Source organism: Papilio xuthus, unplaced genomic scaffold, assembly GCF_000836235.2.
Source record: "Papilio xuthus unplaced genomic scaffold, Pxut_1.1 DF827597.1, whole genome shotgun sequence".
Lineage (NCBI taxonomy): Eukaryota > Metazoa > Arthropoda > Insecta > Lepidoptera > Papilionidae > Papilio > Papilio xuthus.
This window is the reverse complement of record NW_013531052.1, coordinates 3573938-3588504: the sequence shown is the minus strand read 5'-3', so window position 1 is coordinate 3588504 and position 14567 is coordinate 3573938. Positions and strand designations below refer to the sequence as shown.

Here is a 14567-nt window from a genome sequence, read left to right as displayed (position 1 = left end):
ACTTGAATTACAAACCGTCTGGCGATATACACGGTTAATTGGCACGTCTGGCAGAAGAGCACTCTAGTTCCCGACGTGCCAAATGAAATGTCGACTACTATACGACTGAGCTTTCAAACACCTTGATTAAGGCTCCATTAATGTCAAATGAATTGTTAAACTTAGAAAAAAAAAGAGGAAAACCTATGCTCTTGCACATGTGCTACGTGAGAAGCAATACAAGGTAAGAGTAGAGTATGACGAATTACAAAACGGTATTTTAAGATTTTAAACTTTTAAAACATCGACGGAGAAAATTCTATGAAATTTTAAATATCATTTAGCAGCAAGAACTTTAAAAGAATTTCACAAACAATTTATCTACAGGATGATAGTCAAAAATTTATTAAACCATAACTCTTTGTAAGAAATAGCTGTTTTAGATATAAAACAAAAGAACATCTATAGTAGTCAAAATAACGCATGTAATCTCTAACTTTCAATAAAACGGTTTATAAAGAAATCCTCAGTTACATAAGATGCTATAAAATGTTCTTTAAGTTGGGTGTTAAGTTTTGTGTAGACGACAGATATTTATCAAGCTATCTAAATCGTAATGGTGGTTGTTACAACTAACATAGTTGTCAAATATCAATGTTACTGCCAGTTATATTATCCTTATATTAGCTCGAGATAAGATGTTCGAGATTTTTTAATAAAACTCCTACATATTCAGTACCAGTAATATACAGTTTGAATAAATATGTAATTTTATAATTACTTACTTATGAATACCCAATACGCTAACGTACAATTTCTCTCCGTACTAAAAAAATAACAAACTTAAAAAAAAACAAGCAAAAAAAGTAAACCTCGGCGATATACCTGATCAGGTACTATAAACATAAAGGTACGTTCAAGTTTACAGAACAACAGAAAGGACTGTTTACAAAAGGCTTACAAGCCAATATCAAATCTGATATCTTTTATCAATATTTATTTCATCGAGCTTTGACCCTTGCTCGATACTTGAAAAGGATAAAAAGGTCCCCGACATGCTTCGCTTCAAGTGTCTCGCACACACTACACTAAAACCTGCATTTATTTATGTACATAAAAAATATTTACAAAAAAAATATTTTTTCAATCAACTACTAACATTGAACAATAAATACGAGAAGAAATTACTTAATTAAAACTAGGATATTTGATAATACCTATTACCCTAGTATACCCAAAAATAGTAGTTAAAAAAAGTCAAAATACTTTACAGAAATTGTTGACCTCACAATATTACCCGAGAAAACTCAAAATCGGTAAGTAATATCGACATAATTAATTATCATAATCACGCAGCTGCTCGTTATAAAACAATTAACACCACGTTAATGTTAAATTACACTTTAATTACCAACCTGAGAGACCTAACGCTGCTGGCTGTGAAACAGTAACAAGGTCTTACCTTACTAGTTATACTAACTATTCCTCGCGGCTCTGTCTGCATCTAATAATTATTTTGTTCTATATTATAAAACCTAACGCCGATGCAATACTTTGACTTTAAATTATACTGTATTCACCATACTGGAATAGTTTTATAATAATAACACAACATAACCATCTACAAGAGAGGTATGGTCACTATTCTAATTAGGAATCCAAGTGTGTGACATCCATTCTAACATCTGTTTATATAAGCAAAGTCAATAAAGTAACCGTATCCGTTATCCTGCAATATACATGCATTTTGGATACACCAAAAGTGAGGGCGACAATAATTAATTATTTGAAATATTACTTTCTTTACTTCAACAGTATTGCAATTGTATAGAAAGTTTTCAGTCTTTGAATAGTGAGAATATAAAATCTATTCGTAAGAGAAGCATTTAAAATTCTAAAAATAAAATGAAATAGTTTTCTTTACGTATAACATTTGTAAGCCTTGTGTTTTTCGTCTTCTTATATAAATAGGCATCTTTACAAACTGTAACAATTCCCTTTTCGTTATTCAAGTAAGACGCAGGAAAGATGAAAAGTCTGATTTATGGCGCTAGAAGTGGAATTCTTTTGTAAATTTCTGCATAGTAAAAGTGATGTTGAATGAAAACGAGTATTCAAGCTTAAAGCGCTTTGCTTTAAATATTGTTCACAAGAATATTCTTAATATATAAGTCGTTATGTATGTCTCAGATGAGTTATATCTATACTAATATTATAAAGAAAAACAGAAAATGATAGTCCGAAATAAATTATTTGATTCGTTAAATAATGATTTGTGAAGTTTCTTCACTTAAATAAATTCCTTAATCAAAATTTAAGGAATCGGTGTATAAAAGGCACAAATATAGACCACAAATTATGCAAGTATTTTTTTAAAGTTAGACTTATTATAAAATTAAAAAAAAAATCCATGATAAAAGAAATTTCATACTAAAGGTTTGATGCACAGTATAAAAGTTATTTAAGTCTTGTGTAATGCAGTAGGTAGAGGTCTCTGTTCCAAACAATAGAAGCAAGACACGGCCCTCAATTAAGTGACACGAAACAAGTTGGCGGAAGAGCTTGTATGGAATACGTCAAAGTCTAGACGTTGCAATTAAGGAATGGATTTCTCAAATGAAATATGTTTTTCTTGCATATAATACTTTAAATCTTCATTTAAGAGAGTATTCTATGCATTTCTTTTAAAACATTGCAATTAAATCTTCATCGACTTATAGAAAATAATTAGCTGTCACCAGAGACTCCGTTCGCACAAATTTAAAAAAAAATAATATTTAGCCTATGTGTTTTTACATACTATGTTTTACATATGTGCCAAATTTCGTCAATATCCGTTGAGCCGTTCCAAAGATACCTTCAAACAAACATCTATTCATTCGCATTTATGATATTAGTAAGACAATTTTTAAATTATGACGTTATCGTGGAATCTTAATTTTTCTTTTATTAAAATATTAGCAGATTTTTGTAAATTTACAATTTTTTTTTTTGTACCATTCCAAATAAACTCTATGCTTGTACTAAGATATGGTTCACGACAATAGTCGAATGGCGGGATTCGAACCTCGTGATCGAAAATCCGTACTCTTAACCATTAGGCCATAACGCTAATTTTATGACTTCTTGACTATTGCAACCACTAATGTTGCACAAAATAGTTTCCGCTGTGTTCCGAAGTAGAGAACCATAATAATTGTTTCTTATACATGATTGGAAGAAAATAATTACAAAATAATTTAAAATATACTTTGTAGATTAAATCTTTGATTTCTTATAATATTCCATACAATATTGCAGACGCCGTGCGGCAAATCCCAGACCCAGATTGCACGTAGAAGTAATCTCACTATTTAGGTGAGCGCTCGCTGTATAAGCTACTTGAAATTGATATTACACACCACAAGGAACATTCCAACGTCTCTTACCGTTTTAATTATTAACTACAGGTCATAAAAATAAAGAATTCAGTAATCTTTATTTTAATTTTCTTAACATCTCCCGTATAAAGTTTTATAACATACTCGTATATAGGATAAACAGGACGTTGATTTTACTATTATTATAAATGCGAAAGTTTAGATGGATGATTGTTTGTAGGTATCTCCGGAATGGCTCATCGGATCTCGATAAAATTTGGCATGGTATATAAAATAGTCTGGAACAACGCATAGGCTATTTATTATGTTTTTTAATTACGGGCGGATGAAGTCGCGTTCGGCAGCTACTCCACAATAAAGAAGTCGGACAAACGTGATCACAACCATTAGAAACCATGATTGTGGCGGGAAGAATAATTTAAACCATTTAATATAACTAAGTAGGTGTGTAGAGTAATTGTAAATAAAACATCTCGTATAATAAACGACAGTAATTAATTTAAAACTGGAAAAATATTTTCGTCCCACAAAGATCAAAGTATCTATAGAAGCGTTATAATTGTGCGTTGTTGGATGGTTGATATCAAATTAATGTAAATATCAAATTTAATTAGTAAGATAATATATGTATATAAATTAATTATGTGTCAGTTTCTATTTCCGGAAATAACTAAATTAACCGCGATACAAGCACCATTTTTACCGGGCCAGTTAATTTTATGAGACTGTATGTTAAAACAACCAAAGTATACAAAATTTTAAACGTAATTAAAAAGTGTATAAATGTTAATCAAAGACTAATAAAAAACTTCTCGTTAATAATGTCTAACTAGTTTACAGCTGCAAATCTTTTTAAAAAGAAGATTATGTAGTTAAAATAGTCTATGTCAGTGAATTTAAAACAATCTGCGTATAGAAGTAAACGAGTCACGTTCTTGTGTCTCGAGTCGGCAGCTTAATTAAAATGCTCTGGGAGCTTGAAGCTCACACTACTTTATATTTGTTTGCTACAAGGCAATGTTTGTGTCAATGTTTGAAGCAGCCTATGAATACAGGACTTTCATCAAATACACCGACACAATATTTATACTTCTATCTTACTAATATTATAAATGCGAATGTTTGGATGGATGGATAGATATGGATGGATGTTTGTTTGAAGATATCTCGAGAACGGCTGTATGGATCTCGCTGATATTTGGCATCGACGTAGAACATAGTCTGGAAGAACACATAGCCTGCTAATAAAGTTTTTTTTTAATACGGCGCCGACGTTAAAAATGATTGCATCATGTTTTCAAATATTTCATTATGGGCATATTGAGGAATCAAAATGATTAAGAGCAGTGATTATAACATATTAACAATAGAAACTGCTTGCTTAAATACTTTCATAAGCACTGTAAACAGATAAAATAGACTTTAAAATGTTGTTAAGATAGTCGAAATATCGATACAACGCCATCTGTTGTGCAGAAAGTTTAATTAACCAACATTAAAGTTGTTCCCTTTTCAAATGAACGTTAATAATAATAAATCTTATAACGTACGCCTAATGTATTCCTAAAGTCTTCATAAAATTTAACACGTACCCATTTCAAATTTGCATAACACATGTACAGATTACAGATAAGTTTAATTTGTTCACACCCGAGTTAACAGTAAATTAGAATACACGTATTTCCGAATGAACTCGTTAATATTATATAATGTTATATGTTACATAACTACATATTATATATTATTTAGGATTTCGGAACGTTGCTGATATTACCTTCTTGTCACATTGTATGTATCTCTTCAATATACATACTTGTAACCCTTTTTTTTCAGAGAGGAATGCTTTATGCATACTCCACGGCCCGGGGGGGACGCGGTAGTTATGTGGGATTCTCCTCCATATCAGAGGCATACCCACTAAACCTCTCTGTTCCTCCAATGCATCGGGACAGGGCCACGGGCACGCTTTCGCTCTCGTCCGCGGCCCAACATAATTGTAACCCTGATTTTCCATTGAACAGAACCAAATTATTGTCCTTCACATTCAGTGGTACTAGAAAGTCACGGTAAGTGAATCATCAGAGACTCTTCCCCTTAAGCAAATGCTTTTTCAGGGTCCATTAACTTGTAAAGTATAAACTTGCTAAGAAAAGACTTTTTAAATCATATTTGCAAGCAATATTTCGATTCAAGTGGTATACGTGGCGTTTTATTTAAATTCATTTAATATCTTACTATTATTATAAATGCTCATATTTCAATGGATGGATGTTTGTTTGGTATAGATGTTAAACATGATCTGGAAGAACACATAGGCTTCTATTTAACGTTTATTTTATCTCGCCTGGATGGGGTCGCAGGCAACAACTAGTTTATGGGTAATTAAAAAAGTGATGTAAAAAATTTTCAACTTTTAGCTAAATTGAAGTATACTGTTAATTCAATAAAAAAAGTTATCAAGGGACGACGCGATGGAGTGAAAAATACATTTTACCTTAAACTTATTACAGATAAGTAATGTAAAATCCCTTAAGCTACGTCGAAAAAATTGTAATATATTCGAACAGCTTAGTAATCTTGGATTTAGATATGAGATAGGTGTCCCTTTAGGTAAGAAAATATTACGATCGAAAATAACAAGGTATCTGTAAAATATTTTTGTTTAGAAAAAATATGTTAGGATTTTCTACAATCAATTCTTTCTGTGGATTACAGTCATGAATATTCATAAATTATTAATTACTAGCTATCGCCCGCGACTACGTCCGCGCGGAATTGAAATAAAACATAATTAGTAGCCTATGTGTTCTTCCAGACATTCAGCCGTTCTGGAGACACCTTCAAACTAACATCCATACATCTAAACATTCGCATTTATAAGTATTTTAAGAGTCACATTAAACTATGAAATGTACTAATTTATTTCTGTAAGACTGTAAAATGGAACATAAAACTAATACTTTGTTGCCTTAATTAGCAAGTGCAATAAATTTTCCGTATTTAAAGAGAACTTGTTATAAATTTACGTTGGCAAAAGACAAAATTTATGATAGTATATCGTTTATTCCAATAATTGCAGAGCTTAGTAAACTCAAGTGAGAATTTTATTTTAAAGGAAGAGATAAACGAACAGCATGTTGCCTCATATTAATTAATCCGGAGCCCATGGATATCCGCAATATAAGAGGCATCATAGATTCGAAGCCGGCTCTATAAGGGAGGCGAATGTGATTTTTGTAAAGAAACCATAATCATAACTGTTTTTGGATACCGCTGAGGACATAGTATTCCACAACGAGAAGCGAGGTAAAAAGTTATGTGGAAACATCGAAAAAATTTCAACTAATTCAGAATAGTTGTTCATCATGATTTTAACAGTGGTAGAGCCCGCTTTAACATCTTCGCACGAATCGGCCCGGCTCGCCCGGTGAAATACAACGACCACATTGAAGACAGGCGTGAAGTGGAACCAATTCCGCGTTTCGTCTGATGAGTGTGCGTCCCGGAGGCCTAATTTAGTCCTTTTTCCCTTCCCACTCTTTTTCTTATAAGGAAAGGATGGGAAGTGGAAGTGGACTTTCCGGATGAGAGGACGCATGGGAAGGGAAAATATTTTCTTTCTGTGCATCCTCTTCTTCGTCGATTAAAGGTAGGCAACGCATATGCAATTGCTTATGTCTATGGGTAACGATAGCTTCGCTATTTGAGCGATTTCAGGTTGCCGCTCGCTCGTTTGCCACCTTATGATATAAAAAAAGATAGACAAGTCACTTTTTACAATCTGGGTGTCAACAAGAATTGTATTGAAACGAACTTTTTTTTTGAAAAATAAAGTTTATTCTACATACAAACATACATGAACATAATTATTACATATATCAGAGTTTTACATTGAGCTAATTATTAACTATTCACATTTAAAGAATTTTTAAAATACAATTTTCAAGTCATGCGACTTATTTTGGAAAGTAGAAAACTATATGTATTGTGACAGATATCTTAATTAATTTGACATTTTGTATCTTAAACTCTTCTATATTAACCTTATTTACACGACCGAGCGTCGGTGGCTCAGGGGTCAAGCACTTGACTAGCAATCTGCAGGTCCTGGGTTCGTATCCCGCCATGTACCAATGTGTTTTTTCGATATTGTATTTACATATGTACATTTATCCGACGGTCTTACGGTGAAGGAAAACATCGTGATGCAACCCGCACATATCTGAGAAAAAATTCAAAGAAATGTGTGAAGTCAACCAACCAGCACATGGCCAGCGTGGTTGAGTATGGCCTAATCACCCTTAACTTAGGGAAGGCTCCAAGCCCCTCGGTGGGGACGTATAGTGAGATGATGACAACGACACAAAAAACAAGAATTAATTCCAACATATAGACAACACTCAAAGAATTTTAAATTTAATTTATGAAACATTTTTTTTGTTTGCAAATTTATTAGTGATATTTGGAAAATAAATACTGCCCTTTTCAATACCAGATGATAAAAAAGAAAACATTTTATGACTCAATTATATCACCACAAAAAATAGGTTATTACTAAATTTCTAATTGCAAATTCCAATTTTAATATGAGTATTATAAATACTTGGGTTCTTATCGAACATACGAATTCGGATTAAAAATACGTTTTAGGAATTTATCAATTGAGCAAGATAGTTATAACATAACAAATATTAATATAGAATGTCTAGTTTTTGGCACATTAGGTTTGTCTACAATAAATTTTACAGAACTTCATTTTTACTAATGAAAAATAAAAAAAACGTTTGATTTTTAGATCTCTAAAGGATCAAATAATAACATTTAGACTAGATTTTATAGAAATGTACTAAAATAGAAATTACTACATCTACTAATACCTCACTTCTATTTATACATTGATATATTTTCAAGATAAAATTTTACTTTGACATTGGTTTTATTTCGATAATACTAGAAATTTCATATCTTTGGTTATGTTAAAAATAAATAAAGTCAAATTTAATATCTCATATTAAATCCTGGTAGTGGAGCCTCTATGAGAACCGACTCTGTTGTCTCCTGCCCTCCTGATGAAGTGGTCGGCATCACAGAAGGTCGAAGGGATATGGCCAGTGGTAAAGCGGAGCGCGCACATAACTGTGACGCACCGCGTGTTGATCCCCCTGACATGTAGCGAGTGCAATGACCTCGTCTGTAAAAGAATAACGACTTGAGAAGATGATGAAGAAGATGAAGTCCTTGATAATCTTCCTTTACATTTGATAAAGAATATGCTAGAAACCATTCCCATTATTGTCATGCAATTTTAATGAGATTTTCCTAGAATTGTCAAGAAGGCTTTCGGCCTTAAAGTGAAACTTAGCTATTTAAAAGTAAGTAAAATTCTAGAAATAATTATAGAATGACGTGCAACATCTTAATACTTAAAGTAGAATCTGAATACAAAAGGTGTACCTGCTGCAATGACATTTCAGAAGTCTTAAGAACGCTGCCCTAAAGGTTCTATTGAATACTGTATAGATAATCGGATTAATTGTCGAAGATACATAACCCAGCCATAAACAAACATTGACTATGTGATCTGTAACCAATATTACAATATTTACAGCACGAAAAACTATATCACTTAACATTTTAATTGTGAATAAACATACCTGGAACAATACAAGCTGGGCATGATGCAAATAATATATTGAGCAAGAAAAATGGTGCCCAGCACAGGACAAACGTGAAAAAGACTAGACCAAGTACTTTGGTAGCTTTCTGTTCATTGGCAACTGCATTCGCTGATAATGATCTTCCTTTCTTTCGATTAGTAAGAAACCTGTTGTCAGATACGTCATGTTATTGTTCATATTATTTTAATTTCTTTTAACACAAAGCTATAAGCAGTTGGTTCTAAAAGAACTTCATCTAGATCTAGATCTAGAACATTCATAATTTATAAAATTATAATAGTTGGTAACACAATAACAGCTTTTCGTTATGAAGTACCTTAAATTGAGAGCATTAGGTGGTGCGATGTTTAATTTCAGCGGTCTCAAGCGTGCCCGCCTTGTCTCAGCAGCAATACTCGCTGGCGTCTGCGTAGCAACGTCACGTCCTCTCCGGGCCGAGCCTGCGCCGTTCCCGCAACCGTTCATATAACTCAGTTGAGGATTGGACACGCTCATACCAATCTTGTTTCTTTGACCTCTATAAATGAAACAATTTTAAAACACGATAACAGACCAAATTGATCTAACCATTACACCCATAGACAGTTTAATGGCACATTAACAGCTACATTTGTCTTTTACCTATTAGTTGAAGTTATCCTCCATGTCATATGCCTCGAAGAATTCCCACTTGGCGATAAATCTGGAGAGCTCTTGGCACCAATTCGTCTAGGACCTTGAGAAGGGCCATTGTCAAAACCTCCACATTGCCTGAAAATAACCTTAATCCATTTAATATTTTCATAAGGATAAAACCAAATGAATTGAAAAAAGACAGTAGTCTATTTGACTAACAAACTTATTTATTAACAAACCTTCTTTGAGTTCCTCCTGGTACAGGTGTAGCAGCTAATAGAGCTTGTCGTTTTAACAACTGTACAGTGAGCGCAAAGGATACCACCATCATTAACATTGGAATGTAAAACGCCACCAGTGAACCGAACACCCAGAACAAGCGGTTATTAATCACACATAGCTCCGGCGTCGGCATTATATTAGTTTGGTTTATAATACCTGGAACAGTAATAATTTACTTCACAGCTGTTTGAAATTCATCATCATCAGCTCACTATACGTCCCCAGCGCGGGGCTCGCAGCCTACCCTAAGTTAGGGGTGATTACGCCATAGTCAACCACGCTAGCCAAGTGCGGGTTGGTTGACTTAACACATATCTTTGAATATCTTCTCAGATATGTGCAGGTTGCATTACGTGTTTTCATTCACCGTAAGAACGCCGGATGCATGCCGGTACATATGCAAATCAGAAATCGAAAAACACATTAGTACATGGCGGGATTCGTTACAAGTTAATGATTATAATTTTAATGAATAGCATCAAAACTTACCTAAAACTGTAATTGAGCTAGATACGAACATACTCAGAAGCCAAACGAGAGCAATTTTAATTACAACTACCCTCTTAGTGGAATGGTGACGGCTTTTGAGCGGGTTACGTATACCAAGGTACCTGCAATTTCAAATCTTTAAATACAATAGTTTTAGCATTTTATCTAAGAACTAACATTAAAGAGAAAGTACGATAAGGGAAAGAAGACAAAAACAAAAAAAAAACAAAAATAGAAAAATCATTACTGAAAAGAAGAAATTGACAACTTGCGTATTTGCTTTAACCTTGGATTAATGTTACTACTAGAAAAAGAATTAGTAATAGGAGCTAATTCATGCAGTATTAATGTGACGTTCAAAAATTTAAAGATGCATCGATAAGAAGATTTTTATTATACTTTTTTTCTTTTTTTTATATCATAAAGTGGCTAACGAGCGAGCTAACTGAAATCGCTGAAATAGCGAAGTAACCGTTGCCCATAGACATACGCAATTGCATATGCGTTGCCTACTTTTAACAGACGGAGGTGAGGATGCACAGAAAGAAAATATTTTCCCTTCCCATGCATCCTCTTATCCGGAAAGTCTACTCCCACTTCCCATCCTTTCCTTATAAGAAAAAGGGTGGGAAGGGAAAGAGGACTAAATTAGGCCTCCGGAACGCACACTCATTAGACAAAACGCGGAATTGCTTCCACTTCACGCCTGTCTTCTGCGTGGTCGTGGTATTTCACCGGGCGAGCCGGGCCAATTCGTGTGAAGATGTTAAAGCGGGCTCTACCACTTTACTAATACGTACCTGCCGATGCTAATAAAACACATGTGCATAATACTTGCTGAACACGCCAGCACGTCGCATGTAACGTACACATTGCACCACACAACACCCAATGGCCAGTAACCTATGCAAACATACATCAATAATATTATTTTAAGAGCCTTTTAAATATGTTTTTCATAAAGATATAAAATAGGTAATTAACCTTTATGGGGAGGCGAAGGAGAACAAACAAACGCAAAGGTATTTAAAACACATGGAACAAAATAAATAGCTAAACCTTGTCAAAATCTATTTTCCATTATATGGAAGGTTTCACTTTATGTTATTGTATCCATATATCTCTTTATATCTATATATAAAGACGAACATGAAAAACTATTTCCTGTTTGAAATGTTTACGACGCCATATAATTTGCATCCCGAAGGTTAGATATAAAAGAATCTTCAAGGCCAATATTAAGTTGACTATCGAGTTTTTTCTTCTAGAAAAGTACACAGTATTATCTCGAATATTCGATTTCAAAGAAATGAAAGCATGTATGATCCACAATAACCTTTTTATAAGCAAAAATAACGGTCCAAGTTCGGGCAAACGGCATCAATATCGGAACGATAACATTTTTGAATATATCGTTGTTTGCCAAGTTTTTTTTCCTGTTCTTTCATTAAATTTCCTGGTCCTTTCACAATCCAACGTTTTATAGTATCGGACAGTAAATCAAATTTTACTATGTTAAACATTCATTTTGAGTGAACACAAATGTCACAAAGATAATATATATGTATTTTTATCTAACAATTTAATAATAGTGCACAATATCAAGAGACATGTGAATCATACCATCGGCTTTGAATCGAGTTAATTAAATTTCTATTTTACACTGACAAAAGTATTACGCTGTATTACGTTTTTAAAAATTAAAAGAACTTTAATTTGTTCATGTTAAGCCTAAAAGCATGGAATTAAGAACAAAATTAAAGTACATTAAGTTCAAAGAATACCTGAAAATTTACTTACCTAGAAATCCAGGAATTGCACCCATGGGCATTACGAACAAACTAACGAGTAAGTCCGCTATCGCCAGCGACAGCAGAAAATAGTTTGTGACATTTTGAAGTCTCTTATCTAAGCAGACCGCTAAACAAACCAGAATATTCCCAACGCCACCCGCTATTATAAACAGAATTACGAACAAAAAGCTCCATTCGTAACCGACCGATTCCAATGAATTTATCGTAAAATTCTTCACGTTCCACTTACATTGAACAGTTTGTACATCACTTATATTATACGCACTATCATTAACGTCCATGTATAACGTCCGATCGTTATTGTAACAGAATAACGTATCCCAATCACAGATATTGAATTCAGGTAATTTTAACCAAAAAGTTTTTATTGCACTTTCAAAAACAAAAGAGAGCATATTACTTTTTAATTTTCCGTCGCACACTGTATAGTTGAGATCCATATTGTTATTAGAACATTTGAAGCAACTATAGGATGTTTCATTTTGCGTATTAAAGTTGAATTCGCAGAAGTAATCAAGTGATTTTTCGGTACGCGTGCACTCGAGTCCTGAGTGCGCATTGCCGCATCCATTGACTGTTTTCAGATGACATTGTAGATCATCAGTGATAAGATCTAAGTAGGTGATATTCATGATAGACGCGACATCCATGCGGATGCTAAGTCACCTTTTCTGGATACATATTATGAATGGTGAGTCAGCTTATATCTTCAAATTAAAGTACCTGCAACAAAATATAATGTTACTTTTATATTTTGATAGCTTATTGAGAATCTAATAAATATTGTGAAAACTCAATCATAAAAGGACTGACCTCAGGGGATCTCATTCCTTTTATAAAAACTGTTATACATTTTTTTTTACCAATTTAATAGTTTGTGTTTTATCCGGAACTTTTGATCATCAAAATAATTGCCCTTTATAATAATGACATTATAAATATGTCTGTAATGAAGTTAATACTAAAGCACACGGAAGTTAAATACTAGGAACACAAAGAGCCTCGTTCTACGCATTTTTTCCATTTGATATTATTTTACTATTATCCCACTTTGCCTCAACATTACATAATAAAATAATGTTTTATTTAAACTACCAGTGAAATACTATTCATTACTTTTTTTTATAAAATATTAGGAGATTTTTTTGTAAATTTACTAATATTCCTTGTACCATTCCAACTAAGTTCTAAGCTTGTGCTAGGATATGGTTAACGACAGTAGTCGAATTGCGGGATTTGAACCTCCGACCTCGTGATCGGAAATCCGTACCCTTAACCATTAGGCTATTGGCGCTTTTAACTAACATATATTCAAAGATAGAATTAAATTCAATTTATAGGATAAATCTAGACTAAACTTGAACAATGAGAACAAGGTCTTAGCTTATTATATTAATGCCTAAGATGAGTGAAGACAGGGTCTTGTAAAGATGACGTCATCCCTGTCATTACTCTAGCTTACTCAACTTTTATGGAATGCGGGATATTTTTTTCCTACACTAGTACTGACCTCTTTATTAAACGACGCTTCCACTTATCTACTTAAGATATAGATCAGAGACATGATAAAGACTTTATTAAGATCTAAAAAACAAATGAAAGTTTAACTAAATAGCAGCTCAAAATTTTCATTTAAAAAGTCTATTAAGCGTTACAAAGCAAGATTTGCAAATCACTAAAATCCCCTTGTTGCAACCTTACCAAAATGTGGCCATAGAAGGAGGCTTAAAAGGGCCACCTTAATATGATAAATAACCCATTGACCTAAAAGAAGAAATTTTCTTGATGGAGAAAATATTCTAAAAAAATTACTCTTTCTTCACATCTGCTTAAAGTACTAAATACTGATCGCAGATAAAGCCTAAAAAAAAATAAAAAAAAAATGTCTATAGTTCCACAGCTACATAGACATGTGTTAATTGTTCAAGTTAAAATATGTAGACACCATACAATAGTGCAAGAAAAGGACATATTCAAATCAAATACTGCTATCTAGAGGCTCATCTGCACAGATACGCAGAGCGGATGTCAGCGGAACGACGTGGAAATAATTCTGAGTCTCAAGACTCGGAAATGATTGACGTGATGACACATCTCTTTCTACAGCAACATAAATTTACCTATAATATAATAGAGTAAATGTTATATTTTTCAATTCAAAATTCTCTTAAATTTAGTATGAATAAAATAAAGTGTTAGTTAGACTTGAAGAGCTGCTTTTATTTAACTTACTAATATTATAAATGCGAATGTTTAGATGGATTTGATGTGGGTTGATGGATGGGTGGCCTACACTAATTGAGTTTTTTTTTATATATCCACGTAGGCGG

At 33.2% G+C, this 14567-nt stretch overlaps 1 protein-coding gene across 1 annotated transcript; it reads right to left on the bottom strand.

Annotated features, from left to right (window-relative positions):
- Window positions 1–8299: 8299 nt before the first annotated feature.
- On the bottom strand, window positions 8300–12890 carry 5-HT2A (5-hydroxytryptamine receptor 2A). The gene is made up of 9 exons (XM_013312733.1): window positions 12224–12890; window positions 11224–11326; window positions 10424–10545; window positions 9892–10090; window positions 9659–9787; window positions 9354–9554; window positions 9014–9183; window positions 8814–8940; window positions 8300–8550 (listed from the first exon to the last, which is right to left on the bottom strand). Exons 1-9 carry the CDS (start codon window positions 12885–12887, stop codon window positions 8358–8360), a joined length of 1908 nt encoding a protein of 635 aa, XP_013168187.1. The 5' UTR covers window positions 12888–12890; the 3' UTR covers window positions 8300–8357.
- Between the last annotated feature and the right edge of the window lie 1677 nt (window positions 12891–14567).

Coding starts and splice junctions, on each gene's coding strand:
- 5-HT2A (XM_013312733.1), bottom strand. CDS start 12,887: ATGGATGTCGCGTCTATCATGAATATCACCTACTTAGATCTTATCACT. Junction 9,555..9,658: donor AGGATAACTTCAACTAATAG/GTAAAAGACAAA, acceptor TTTCATTTATAG/AGGTCAAAGAAACAAGATTG. Junction 8,941..9,013: donor CCCAGCTTGTATTGTTCCAG/GTATGTTTATTC, acceptor TATTGGTTACAG/ATCACATAGTCAATGTTTGT.